The 14,130-nt window shown below is 36.5% G+C and overlaps 1 protein-coding gene across 7 annotated transcripts in view; it reads left to right on the top strand.

The window, feature by feature from the left end:
• Positions 1-14,130, top strand: part of SESTD1 (SEC14 and spectrin domain containing 1) — a 146,575-nt gene that overhangs the window by 50,853 nt on the left and 81,592 nt on the right. For 6 of the 7 annotated variants that reach the window (XR_005020581.1, XR_005020583.1, XR_005020582.1 and 3 more), the window contains exons 3-4: positions 403-511; positions 11,389-11,479. Coding sequence is in view for 4 of the 7 variants with exons in the window: in XM_036857731.1 (XP_036713626.1) it covers positions 403-511; positions 11,389-11,479 (200 nt within the window). In the remaining 3 variants the exon portion in view is untranslated. Of the gene's footprint in view, positions 1-402; positions 524-11,388; positions 11,480-14,130 lie in introns of those variants that run through there. The other variant, XM_036857734.1, reaches the window with a different exon arrangement.

Below are 14,130 nucleotides of genomic sequence, written 5' to 3'. Positions count from 1 at the left end.
GTTATTTCTTATGACTTAAAGTTTTCCTTCCTAGGTTGATAAGAAATTTATGTTATTTTACTTGCAAATGCTTACTGTGCTAGGCACATAATAGGTGTTTGATGAATTGATTACAATCAGAAGCAGACTAAGTGGAAGAAATTAAACAAAATGAGAATTGCTATGTTTAAGTGAAGATTTCATTGGTGAATTTTTTTTCCTCTTATTTTTTCTAAATTTTGTATAATTTTGCTGTACTACTATAAACATTTACAATATATAAAATAAACAGCCATTAGATTGTTCTTTACTGATGTCTTAAACTTGTAATTGTTTTAGTAACATTGGATGCAAATATATATAATTCATTTAGTGCTTTAATATCTCTTACATGTTAAATTTATATATATTTTTCTTTAATAGGAGGAAAGGACAGACGAAGTGGCCTCATTCTGACAATTCCATTATGCCTGGAACAGACAAATATGGATGAGCTGAGTGTCACCTTAGACTACCTACTCAGCATTCCAAGGTGACTCTAAAGGTGTCTTTTCTTAAATTTCAATATGTTTTCATTTACTTACGAATGATTCCTGCTATTGTTAAAGTATACTTTGCTATCTTATCTGCTTTTATTAGCAGTGAAATTATAATTGAAAACACGAGAATCAATAATATATGATGCCACAGCAGATAAAATAAAGACATTTTATATTCTTGATGCACTAAATGATACCGATTTCTAAAATGTATATACTGTAACTTTTAAGGAATGCAAAGATTGAGCATCTGTCTATATACCATGTAATTTGAGAAAACTTAGAAAAGTGAATTCAGTAGAAAGCTCTTGTATTTAGGTAGCTATTTCAATATATAGATATAAATACATCTGTATGTTTTAATATATTGAGTGAAAGCTATTTGGAGTTTAAAACATATTTTTATTTTTAAAAAATGCAAAAAATGTTTATATTTTAATCCAAAGATCATTGGATTTTTAATTTTTAAATTTCTTTGGTGAAGACAAAACTTAAACCTTTGTATTTGCTTGAGCCTACCCATCATTTCAACAACAAGAACAGAAAAGCCCCCTCTCCAACTTCCTTTCCCACATGTGATATTTGGGGGCTGAAGTCTGACTGCACATTAGAATCATCTGGAGATTTTTTCCAAAATTTTAATGCTTGTGGGTCCACCTCCAGAGAGTCTGATCCAATTGTTTTTGGGAGGACTGCTCATCAGACTTTAAAAAAAATTCTTTAAGCTTCCCAGATAATTCTAATATGCAGTCACATTTGCAAACCACTGCAGCAAAGTGCAGGAATGAGGGCAGATTTTTTTGTGTGTGTTTGTAAAATATAGAGGCGGTAAAAGGAACAAAACTATCTCTTACATAATGCTCTTAAGCTCGAAATAGTGAATTTTAAACATTTTAGTCAGAGCAAACAATTCTTTGTATCCTTTTCCTATATTTGCATTATTGACATAATAGATTATTTCATTTTAAACCACTTTGAAGAATACAGGGTTAAAATTATGTTTTAGAACAACTGACTTTAATCACATCTGCTTCCAATATTGGTGTATAATATAATGATTCTGTTGCTGAATGTTTTTTCAATATTGGGAAAATACAGGTCTTAAAGTGAAAATTTTCAGTTTTTTTCCTTTCTGGAAAGGAGAGTTATCAGACTTCACAGTGCATTAGTACTGAATAACCTTGCTAATTCTCTGAGCTGCTGATTGCCAATTTGTGTTATTCATCATTAGATAATGAACTGCTTTTTAGGTAAATGACACTAGTTAAACATATAGCTAACAAATTATGAAAAAAATATTCATGGATTCACAGATGGTTAAAAGTGTTCAGGGAACTTAGAGACCATCTGAACCAACTGCCTTATTTTACAGTTGAGGGAATTGAGACTCAGAAGTTAGTTACTTGCCCAGGATCACACAGCTAATTAGCAGCAGAGCTGGGATTAGAATCTGGAGTTCCTGACACCAATCCAGAGCTCCTCATACTTCAAATGAATAGAGTACAGTGTAGTTGCATCTTATGTGGGGTGAGGTTCTGAAGTTAGAATGTAATGCAAAAATTACTGATAGTCAAAATTACCCTTGAAAAATGCCTGAGGAAGAATTAGAGACTTATGAACTATTTTCCCGTGAACACGCTAGATTTTCTTCCAGCATTGGAACATGTCAGTCATTGGGGCTGAGTTCCGGAAGACACAGTCGGCTTGTGGTTAGGTTTGTGATAAGAAAATGTGCGCTTGTATATACTAGAATCACGCTCAGCCTGCCAGGATGCTCACACTGTAAGAGGCACTGGGTAACTGAGGCAGGCTAAACGACCAGTTTCACTCATGCAGCCTGTCTGCTCACTCTGGGTGTGCAAACAGGAAGTACAATGGAGGGCAAAATAGCCTACACTACTTAAACGTTCTCTCTCTCTCTTTCTTTCTTATATAGATATAGTACTATTTCAATGTAAATTATGAATCAGTTTCTGCATAGCTACACATACTTACCTGCCAGCTAATAGAGAAGATGTAAGTTGAAGTGAGATGAAAGAACTTAACTTTTAGCAAGACAAAATAGATACCTGGATACTTCATTTTTGATAATTGTTCTGCTAAAGTTTGACTGTCTCAAATATTTGTGAACGCCCTGAATTTTTAGCCTTCTGCTTTCTTGGATCAACCTCCTATAACTTTGGCGTTTAAAAACGTAGTTGGCAGCTTTATATCAGTGCTTGCCATTTCATTAGAGAGCTAGAGGGTTTTTGAACTCTTCATTGCGACTCTGGAGAGTAGTTCATTAGGTGCAACCTTAAAAACTGATTTTTCTCCTTCAGAATGCCTGCCATTCAAAACTGCTTTTAAAAAAAACATTTTTTTAAAAAATTTTTATTTATTTATTTATTTATTTATGGCTGCGTTGGGTCTTCGTTTCTGTGCGAGGGCTTTCTCTAGTTGCGGCGAGTGGGGGCCACTCTTCATCGCGGTGCGCGGGCCTCTCACTATCGCGGCCTCTCTTGTTGCGGAGCACAGGCTCCAGACGCACAGACTCAGTAGTTGCGGCTCACGGGCCTAGTTGCTCCGCGGCATGTGGGATCTTCCCAGACCAGGGCTCGAACCCGTGTGCCCTACATTAGCAGGCAGATTCTCAACCACTGTGCCACCAGGGAAGCCCCCCAAAACTGCTTTTAAATTGTATTATGAGAGATTTCAAATACACAAAAAAGTTGAAGGAATAGTGCAGTAAACACCATTATGCCCATCACTTAGAAGCCTGCAACTAATGTTGTAATACTATCACATATCTATGTGTCTATCCACCCCTCTTTCCATCCCAGAACTGTTTTTAAGTTTACCCTGTCAGGTCAGTCTCAGCTTGGGTCCAGAAGGTTTTTCCTTTTTTAGTATGTCTGCATTTGTTTTGGTGTGACTTGTTTCTCCCAGACCCTGCTGTTAAAGCTTAACTCCTCCCAACTGTGAATGTCTCCAGACAGCTCCAGCAGTGTAGCTAGCTAATGCGGCCTCTTCTTTATAGATGTCCAAAAGTAGTCTTTCATTGCAGTGAAAATGTTAACATTTTGAGCATAGTAACAGCTTTTTAAAAGTTATTTAAAAATGGAAAGAAACTATCCAGTTCTTACCCATATTTTATGCTTAGTTTCATGACCAGGAGCAAGGTGTGATACATACCTATTTTAAATGGGTAACCCAGTACAGTTGAAAATGGGGTCATTTCCTGATTCCTTTTCACACAGCTTGGTCCTAAGCTTGTTTTTGGTTTCTGACTCTTGAGCAGAGGGCTGAGAAGAAAGGAGTTCAGGTTAATCGTAACCTGACCTGAATACTAAGTTTATGTTCAGGTAACTCCTCATGTCCAGGTCTGTGTGGAGTTCAAGACTAACCATTACTGCCCCATTTTCTACAAAGGGTTTTTAATAAAAAATAACATAGACTGACACAGCTGGGCCAACCTGAGTGTTAAATTTTAGGAGAGGTAAATGGAGTGTTTCTTTTGTTATACCAGCGATTGCTGTACATTTTAGACATAAACAACATGATTAGAAAGTCTGAGTCCAGACTCAGAAAGCAGAATCAAATTCAGGATTACCTTATGGAGATAAAGAAAAGATATATAAATTAATCTGCAAATCTTTTCATTAAAAAAGTAAATATTGAGATTAGCACTAAACAAAACCTCACAAGTAGATCTTTATCTCATATCATTTCTTTATATATTTCAAAATTTTAAGTCAGAAGCATATTCACATTCAAAGTATAAAGTGAAATTTGTGCCAGTACTGTTACACAAAGTATGATTATAAGATATTGAGACTACCAGCTTTTTAAAAACATGTGGCAAAACATATGCATCAGTGTTTCTCAACCTTTTTTGTCATTGTTATCTTTGTAAGGAGCCCTTTTAGGCAGCTTTTCCTATTCACTTCTGCTTGATGTCATAGAGTTTACTGTTAAATCAGTCTCATATTAGAGTGCAGAGCCATGTTTCATTTATCTCCATATTCACAAGGCCAATAAAATGATTTGGAGAGCTTAGGTGTTTGTTATATGGATATTGAAGGAACCAACCAGACTTAGCAATAAAGTCATAGAAACGACTTAAAATATATTATGGAAGGAGATACAACAGCTGTGTATGGTGAAATATCATTTGAATCCCATACAGGTAGTTTTGTAACTGCCAGAATTCTATGGGGCATATATTCTGTACATTCAGAATTTTTAAAAATTTATCTGTGGACATTTTTATTCAAAGAAAATCTTGCAGAGAAACTAAATTTATAAAAGAACTAGAAGTGTAGGCCCACAGCCATTTCCTGCTCATCCCCGCCTTCTCAAATTCCACTTCCACGCAGTGCCCCCTCACCCGCTTTTAAGGAGCCTCCTTGGAGCTTCCAGGACTCTGCAGAGCACTTAGAAGATAACTTGAATATGAATATAACACTGATTGGTTCAGTATAGTCTGTGAGAGTGTGACTGGGATGGCTCTTCTTTTTTTTTTTTAATTTATTTTTTATACAGCAGATTCTTGTTAGTTATCTACTTTATACACATTGGGATGGCTCTTCTTTATTTTTGTTTTTTTATGGGACATGCTTCTAAGAAAGTTTAAGGCAGTGCCTTCCTTTTTCCTCCTTAGCAAATGCACTTCTGGCGAATGACGGTATAATAGTGTTGATCTTAGAGTTACTTCAAAGCACTGTAGTTAAATGCTCTGAACATGCTTTATGCTGTTGATGAGTGCTTTTTTAATATTTACTTCATTCATTCAACGAATATGTATTGAAAACTTATAATGTCCCGTTTTAAAATGTGACAGCTAAGCTAGTATTTCCTTTCTTTACCACGTATTTTTAAACTTCCTGTCTCCTCTGTTCCCTTTTCATATGCTTAAGTTCACGTCGAGGGATGGCTGAGTTGTCAAGCTGGACTAGTACAGCAGTAGCCAAGCTAATTTCTCTATCTCCGGTCTCTCCCCAATTTGTACACAAGGACAAGATAAATTTCACCAAAACAACAGTTCTATCATCCTTCTCAGTTTTCTAGGACCTCCTCTCCTTTCCACACAATGAATTTAATTCAATAGTCATTTATTTTGTTGCTACCAAGTGCAGACATTGTACACCGTGCATTGTGAAGACAAGAAAGACTAGGTGTGTGCTCTCAAGGACAGTCTTTCAGCCTTCTTAACTGCTAAGTCAAGACCTTGTGTGATTTGACTTACGCTTTCATTTCATATTTCTTGAGCGCTTATCATGCAAGGCACTTAGTTTTATAGCACTTGTATTAACTCAGTCTTCAAAATAACAATATTATTATCCCTATTACATAGATGAAAAAGTAAGGGCAGAGAAATTTAAGAAACTTACCCAAATTAATAAGTGGTACCTTTGCTTATATTCCTCTTGCTCTGTATCCTTTTATGTTGTTTCATTAGCTCCTTTATGTAGGTACTTCCCAGAATCTTCCAGCTTTCTCCAAACTTATGGCACTTGCTGTTTCTGACTCTTTAGGCATTTAATCATAATGTGTTTAATGATAATTCTTGAATTTTTACATTTATTATTCAAGTTTTACATTTAAAAAAATTTCAAAGATATATGTTTCCCTAGTAACATTAAAAAGGTGACGTCAGTGAGTGTAAAGTAGACACTAATTAAAATACTTTTATTTTACCTTTTCACCTTTCTAAATGATCTTAAGCTTCCTGAAGGGAGAGACTGTGTTGTATAATACATATTTTTTCATAATCCTGTGCAGTACCTCATATCGATACTTAGTAATCAATAGTCAGTGGATGTGGGTTTCTGCTCTTTATCTTACTTAAGTTTCTTCATAGCTCTGTGTACTCAAATGCAGACTGGCTGATCATTTTCAGAACATCTTACATTTGTTGGAAAATCAAACATGTAGAAGTTGCAGCTCAGTAGAAGCTATTTTGGTGGATAAGAAGTTTGTCTAGGCTGGTCTTACTTTCCTTTGAAGACATTAAATTTGAAATGGACCTGGGAATTTACTTATGGGTGATGATTGGGAGGCATATGTGAAAAAGAATATCCTATACTTAAGGAAATAATAGATAACAGTAAGTCATTTAATTCTCATAACAGCCCTATGAGACGAGCACTATCATCCTTATCCCTTACATATAAGGGAACCGAGGCATAGAAAGAGTGGGTAATTTAAGTATCTTGACCAAGAGCATGTGGCACACCAGGGTCGGAGGGGGACTTGGACCTGGTGGTCTGACTCCAAGCCTGTGTTTCTAGCCACTGTTGTATTCACCTCTGTTATAATCACAGTGCCATAGCTATTGATAACTTTTAATATTCATTTGCATTTAACCTGCATCTATCACAATTGAGAATTGACATATGAAAATAACTATGGTGAACATAGTTGAACATAATGGAAATCTTTTTTGTTTTAACATTTTCTTTCAACAGTATATTCAGCGTATATTTAAAATCATAGCATTTTTCTAGCTCAAAGGGAAATTGTTGATCATCCAGTTATAGAATCATGGAATGTCAGGATTAGAAAGTACCTTAACAATCATCTAGACCAAACATCTTCAATCATCTAGACTAACCACTTTACCCATACTTAAATCCTCTTTGTAGAAATGCTGCCAAGTACTTGCCCAGATTAATCTAATTCTGTAGAGAGTCAGCATCTATAGAAGTTACTTTTCTGTTTCTCTCAAGTATTGATTTTTTTCAAATTTGGATTTTAGGCCAGTTCTTCCTAATTGTAGAAAAACTCATTTATGTCACAGAAGAAACATCAGAACACAGAGGTTTAATGACTTGCCAAGAATCACACAGAGATTACTCATAAGTCTTCAGTCACTTAGTAAATATGTGAGATCCTACAATGAGTTCCTCATCATTCTAGGTGCTGAGGAAATGGGTGAACAAAGGCCCAGTCCCTGCCCTTATGGGCCTGATGCCCTAATGATCAAATGAATATTATAAATAAATACATAATATGTTGGAGGTTCATAAGTCTATAGAACAGATCATGAAAAGAATTAAGGGAGGGATGGAGTGCAAAGGAGTGTGTGGCAATATTTTATAAAATGAGAAGGTAACATTTTACCAGAGATGACTGAAGTGAGGGCCAGGCCATACAGATAGCTGATGAAAGAGCATTTAAGAAAGAGTATCTTAGACAGAGGGAGCAGTAAGTGGAAAGGCCCTGAGTCAGGAGCAGGCTCAGTGTGTTGTGCGATCAGTAGGGAGGGTAGTGTGGGTGGAGCAGTTTGAGAGAAGGAGGGTTCTGGGAGAGCCCTCAGAGGGGCTGCAGTCAGACCTTAGAGGACCTCGTAGGCCATGGTAAGGGCTTCAGTTCTGAATGAGAAGGAAGGCCATTGTTATATTCCTACCGAGGAGTGATACGATCTGTGTCATCTAACATGATCTGCGTCATCTAACATTTCTAGAGGCCCTCTGTATTTAAAGCTGGAAGCTGCCAAGATATCAGTAAGACAATAATATCCTTGCTTTTTGGAAGCATGTTATCTAATGAAGATGAATTATAAACAAGCAATTATAATAAAAGCATAAGTAAAATTAGTGCCATTAAGTAAGTATAAGCAGAGCTCTCTGAGTGGAAAGAAGGAGCCCTTAGTCATAATCAGAGAAATTAGTGAAGAGCTACAGAAAACCCATTGACAGTCTCTTTCTAGCCAAAGTGAGTGAGCTTGTTAAGGACCTGCTCCTCCTTTAATAGCTGTTTTAACTCAGCCACGTCACCCTTGAAAGGCTCTAATGGAGTAGGAACAAGGAAGTGGGGTCTTAATAGATTTTTTTTTTTTTTTTTGGTTCGTGGTCTTAAAATTATAAAATGTTAATAGTAGTATAGGAATTTACTAATGTAGCACTGCAGTTACTCTAACACACCCTTTATAAGGGACATAATATGCTTCTAAATCTAAGTATATTCTTGTTAAAAACAGTTTAAACCATCACTCCACTTGTAGGATTGCAATTTTTTAAAAAAAGGGACTTCCCTGGTGGTCCAGTGGTTAAGAATCCACACTTTCAATACAGGGGACATGGGTTCAATCCCTGGTCGGGAAACTAAGATCCCACATGCCGCGTGGCACAGCTAAAAAATTTAAACAAACAAACAAACAAACAAACTATTCCTTTCAAGTAGTTGAAAGATCACTTGGTCTTACAATTTTCAAATATGTAGTATCTTTGAATTGTGTGTATTTTCTTTATCTATCTTAGTAAAATGTGAGAAAATTATGATTAAGGGTGTTTTTAAGTACTCTAAAAGATAAATTTAGAGTATTTTATGCCCTTAAGATCACTGCAGATGGTATTTGCAAGCTTCATTACTTTCTTTGTCTTAATATACAGATTAATTTAGCGTGCTTTGAAATATAAATGTCTCGTTTGTGTAAAACTTACTTGTTTAACAAAATGGTTGTGTAACCTGTACCTCATAGATGCAGGTGCCCAATTATGGGGATGACTCACTTCTCTTGGGCTCTAGTCCCAACCAGGGAAGGCCCTCCACTGGACAGCTCCATGTATCTTAGCTCCCCTTCCTGCAGATTTCCACACTGCACTGGTAGAGTCCCTGAGTTGCCGCCACTTCTCTGAAGACCACTCACTGACAGTTACTCTTCTAGGCTGGTCTTTCTTGCGCTTGTATCCTCCCTAAGTCAGAGTGGTCTTCTCCTTACCTGATCCCACAACTAGCAGTTAGATGTCAGATTTGCTTCCCCCAGCAAGTCTTTATGTGCTGTTGCTAATGCAGAAGAGATCACTGTATTGCCTTACCCCCATGAATGCTTAGTGGATCTTTTATTTTGTAATGCAAAATCCAAAAATAGAATACTTCAACATTTTTTTATTAAGATATAAGTCACATATCATAAACATCATTTTTTAAAGTGTACAATTCAGTGGTTTTCAGTATATTCACAAGGTTGTGCGACCATCACTCTCTAATTCCAGAACATTGCCATCAGCCCAAAAAAGAAACCTATACCCAAAGCTGTGACAAAGTGAGAGAGTGGCATGGACATATATACACTACCAAACGTAAAATAGATAGTTAGTGGGAAGCAGCCGCATAGCACAGGGAGATCAGCTCGGTCCTTTGTGACCACCTAGAGGGGTGGGATAGGGAGGGTGTGAGGGAGGGAGATGCAAGAAGGAAGAGATATGGGAACATATGTGTATGTATAACTGATTCACTTTGTTATAAAGCGGAAACTGACACACCATTGTAAAGCAATTATACTCCAATAAAGATGTTAAAAAAAAAAAAAAAAAGAAACCTATACCCACTGGTAGTCCCTCCTCATCGCATTCTCCCCTCCTCCCAGCCCTTGTCAGCCACTAGTCTGCTTTATGTCTCTATGGATTTACCCATTCTGGACATTTCATATAAATGGAATCATACGATATGGGTTTTTGAATCTGGCTTCTTTCACTTAGCATGTTTTCAAGGTTTATCCATGTTGTAGCATATATCAGTACTTCATTTCTTTTTATGATTGAATAATACTCTATTGAATGGATTACCACATTTTTTTTTCTATTCATCCATTGTTGGACATTTGAGTTGTTTTGGATTTTGGCTGTTATGAATTATGCTGCTATGAATATCTGTGTGCAGGTTTTTTGTATGGACATATGTTTCACTTTGCCTCACCTCTTCAACACTTCTCTGCTTTCTTTGGAAGCTCAGCTTCTGTCCCTGCCTACAAAGGCACCTATTCTTCTTCCATATCTTTAGCAATATCATCCTCATTCTTGTGACCTTACTGTTTCTCAATAGAATTGGATATCCTTCTCCAATAATCCTCTTGAGGTTAATGTGAATGTTTGGAGAGAGTAAGGGAGGATTAGTAAAATTCCCTGGACTGTTGGATTTAAATCTCAGGAAAGGGCCTGCTATTAACCTTTCCTATAATGTAGGCAATTGGGAGAACTTTGTGTGGGGAGAATTTTCACTAACAAATCCTTGCTCTGCTAAGCAAAGCTGCAGTTTCTTCCACTATATTAGAGGGAGGGCAGTTGAGATCTTTGCATTAAGTTGATTTTATAAGTAAAACAAATAGTAATAGTAATAATAAATAATAATAATATAGCTGTGTAGTTTTGGTCATAGGATAGAGTTTTTCCATGTTGTTGTTGCATTTTGCTAGGGCAGGCTTCTGAGAAGTGTTTAGTTGGTACTTGAATAATTGAATATAATATATAGCAATAACACATTTTCCAACACTCAAGATAATATTGTGCTGGTCAAGTGACTAAGAATGCAAAAGTGAAAGCAGAGGTGGGTCAGACATGGTGTATTCAAGCTTTGAATTCTTATATACACCAATGCTACTTCACCTCATTAAATTTCCCCAGAAGAACACAAAGAAGCTTATTTCCAATGGTTTAATAATAGCTTACTTTATTTTCTACCTGTTTTGAAATATCACTTCACAACCTTACACTTCTGGCAGGAAGGAGAGACAAGAAGTACGTCCACACTTGGCAGTCATTAGTTACCTGCTTCACTGTGATCCCATTTTACAGATGAAGAGATGGAGAGGCTAGTGAGACTATTTGAATGTTGCTTTGATTTCTTCTCTTTTTAAGACATTGAATTTACATGCTTTTAGAGTAATTTTCTTACCAAATTAGCTTATAAATTGTCAGTGTTTCCTGAAATGAGAAAAATAAATTGCTTGAGAAAACTGAAAGGACACTGAAGAATTTTATTTATTGACAGTGCAAACCAAGTCAATTGAGATTAATGCTGCTCCATATATGCTGTAAACTTTATTTAGGATTATGAAGAATAAAATAGGAAGCTTGTTTTAATACTCTGTAATTTTGTTTCATTTCAGTGAAAAGTGTAAGGCTAGAGGATTTACCGTGATTGTGGATGGCAGAAAATCCCAGTGGAATGTGGTGAAAACAGTAGTCTTAATGCTACAGGTAATTTTATTTTTGACTATTAGGAAGTGGTTTTATTGTACAGCAACAGATGAGGTGGTAGTGGCAAATGCATTTTGTTTATCGGACTGTGCCCAAGCTTCTCAGCAGTGACTGAGTTCTGAAATGCACAGGTCACTATTGGATTGTTTAGATTCAATTCTTACAGGTTTTACTTGAGTAGTAAAATAAATTTCAACCCTATTCTAAAGGTTTGTAAATGACCAAAAATAACATGTCATGTTTAAGTAATTTAAACCACTAGGCCAGTGAGCCTCAAAGTGTGCGGGCAGAGGTTATCAGACTCATCTAGGAGCTTTTGCACACTGTAGTGGCTGCATCGTCCCACCTCCACCCCCTCCTAATACTACAGGTAGGGAGTAGGACTGGGTAATTCTAATCTGAAAAAGCTTCTCAGGTGGTTCTGATAGGTTTCTCCCTTCTGTTACCCTTTTTCCTTCAAAAATCACCAGGATTCATAATAGTCTTATATCTATCTCTGATCTGGAAGAAATGTACTCGACAGCTGCGTCCTTGGGGGCTTCAGCAGCTCACAGATAAGCATTTCATAAACAGCTGTGATTATAGAATCCCTGATGTGGTCCTAGTCTTATGTTTATATTTCCTTGTGCTCCTCACAGAATGTTTCTGTAATCCCTTGCACATAGTTGGTACCTAGTAAATATTTGTTGGTTTATTGTGAGAGTATTGAGGATACTGTGATCTGAAAGAGAAAAATACAGTATTTGAGGATTGAAAGGGGACAGATTGCTCTCATGTACCTGGGTTTCCTTAGAAGGGCTTGTATAGAAAGTAAAAGTTAAGTGAGTTAAATAAGAGAGATTATCTAATTTAAATGAAAGAAGGTGAAAAGGGCATTCCTGGCAGGGACACTGATTTAGTGATAGCTCAAAAATTAAGTGAGTACAGTGAAAGGAGCTGATGACAGGCCAGTTTGGGGGCAATATATTGGCTGTTACATGGGATGTTGAACATTGAATTAGGTAAATATCAGTGATACTGAAAGAAAGATCAAGAATTTTAAATGAACTGGGAAATAATTGGTAGCTGCTTTAGGGTTCTGTGGAAAGGAATATAATTTAAAATTTTAAATGATAACTAGGGAGAATGATTCTTAATGGTTTATTTTTTATTTGTGATAATTAGGAAAAAGAAATTCAAGGGATGGGAACTGGTAATTTTAGTTTTTAGCTTTAGTGCTTAGTATGGTTCAGGTACTGTGCACTAAGCTTGCTATATAAAAGATCTCATTTAATTTCCTCTTCACAAACTTGGGAGGCAGGTTCTACGATCCCCAAAGGTCTTCAAGGATTTTAAGTAATGTACCCAGGTTCTCTTGGTGAACATGGGAGAGAGTCACGATTGGAACCTGGCACAACCTAAGCCCCAGGTTTTCATCCTTTAAAAGTGTGTATTTACCAGTGGGATGTATCTGAGGTGGTTCCCAAATTATCTACCCATTACCTTATTCTTAACTGGTTGGCCTAAACCTTCATCATTAGAATCACTCCTTTGGGTTGGAAAGGACATAGGTTCCAGTGGATCAGTTTTTAAGGGAACACAGATTGGTGTCCATAATAACTTTTTCTGTCAAATATGTTCCCAGCACTTTTGCATTCCAAACCCTGAAGATTAACTCTTCTCTGTACAAGTTGTTAAAATAACTGTTAGATGAGAAATCCATTCATTATGACCTTGTGTTCTTCCATTCAACTGTGTCACAGTTGAGCTGTTTGGGACTTGCTGTCTGAACTGGACTTTGACCAGTGGCACTTTTGAAGAGCAATCAATGGATGATTTAATCCCCTCTTGCGATTTCTTTTCTGATAGGTATTTTAACAACTTTTGGGCTTATTAATAGTTAAGATTTTCAGAAGTTGCAATGGCCTGTTGTTTGCTCCTAATCAAACAGTTTCTACATACAAAGTTATTCATTGCTTTTATTTCAGAAGGTACTGGTACTGGCTGTTTGGGAGCCCAGAGCTTAGTGCTGGCTCTGCCTGTAACAAATATTCTCTAAAATGAGTGGCTCGGTTTCTCTTGTTTCTCACAGCTTTAATATGCAATGATTTTGAAATAATATTCTTCCACAATCAACATATAAATAAACCTCATTCTACCCGAAATTTCCCAGCCCCTCTGATAAAAGTTTTGATAACACTGAGGTTTTTTTTTTTTGTGAAAAAAAGTTGTGAACTTTATTCACAACCCAGTCATTGCAGGAGGTGCTAGATTTGTGATGTGCACAGTGACATGTTTAAATTGAAAGGTTTTCTATTTTCCCCTAATCAATACTTATGATTATAATTATATAACATTATTATTATTCAGTAGTGCCATTTATGGTCTAGAATAGTGGTTGACCACTATTTTATAAATAGAGTTTATAAATAGAGTTTTATTGTTTACATATTGTTTATGGCAGCTTTCATACTATGTGGACAGAATTGAAATAGTTGCAACAGAGACTGTATAGCCTGCAAAGCCTAAAATATTTATTATCTGGACCTTCAGAAAGAATTTACTGACCCCTGGTCTAGAACATTTGGAATGGTACGGTAGAACTTTAGAGTCAGACCGACCCGGTTTCTAATCCAGTGCCATCCCTCACAACTCTGTTCCCTTGGACAAGT

This window comes from Balaenoptera musculus, chromosome 7, assembly GCF_009873245.2.
Source record: "Balaenoptera musculus isolate JJ_BM4_2016_0621 chromosome 7, mBalMus1.pri.v3, whole genome shotgun sequence".
Taxonomy (NCBI): domain Eukaryota; kingdom Metazoa; phylum Chordata; class Mammalia; order Artiodactyla; family Balaenopteridae; genus Balaenoptera; species Balaenoptera musculus.
Note: the sequence above shows the minus strand (reverse complement) of the source record. Positions and strands in the feature narration are given on the sequence as shown.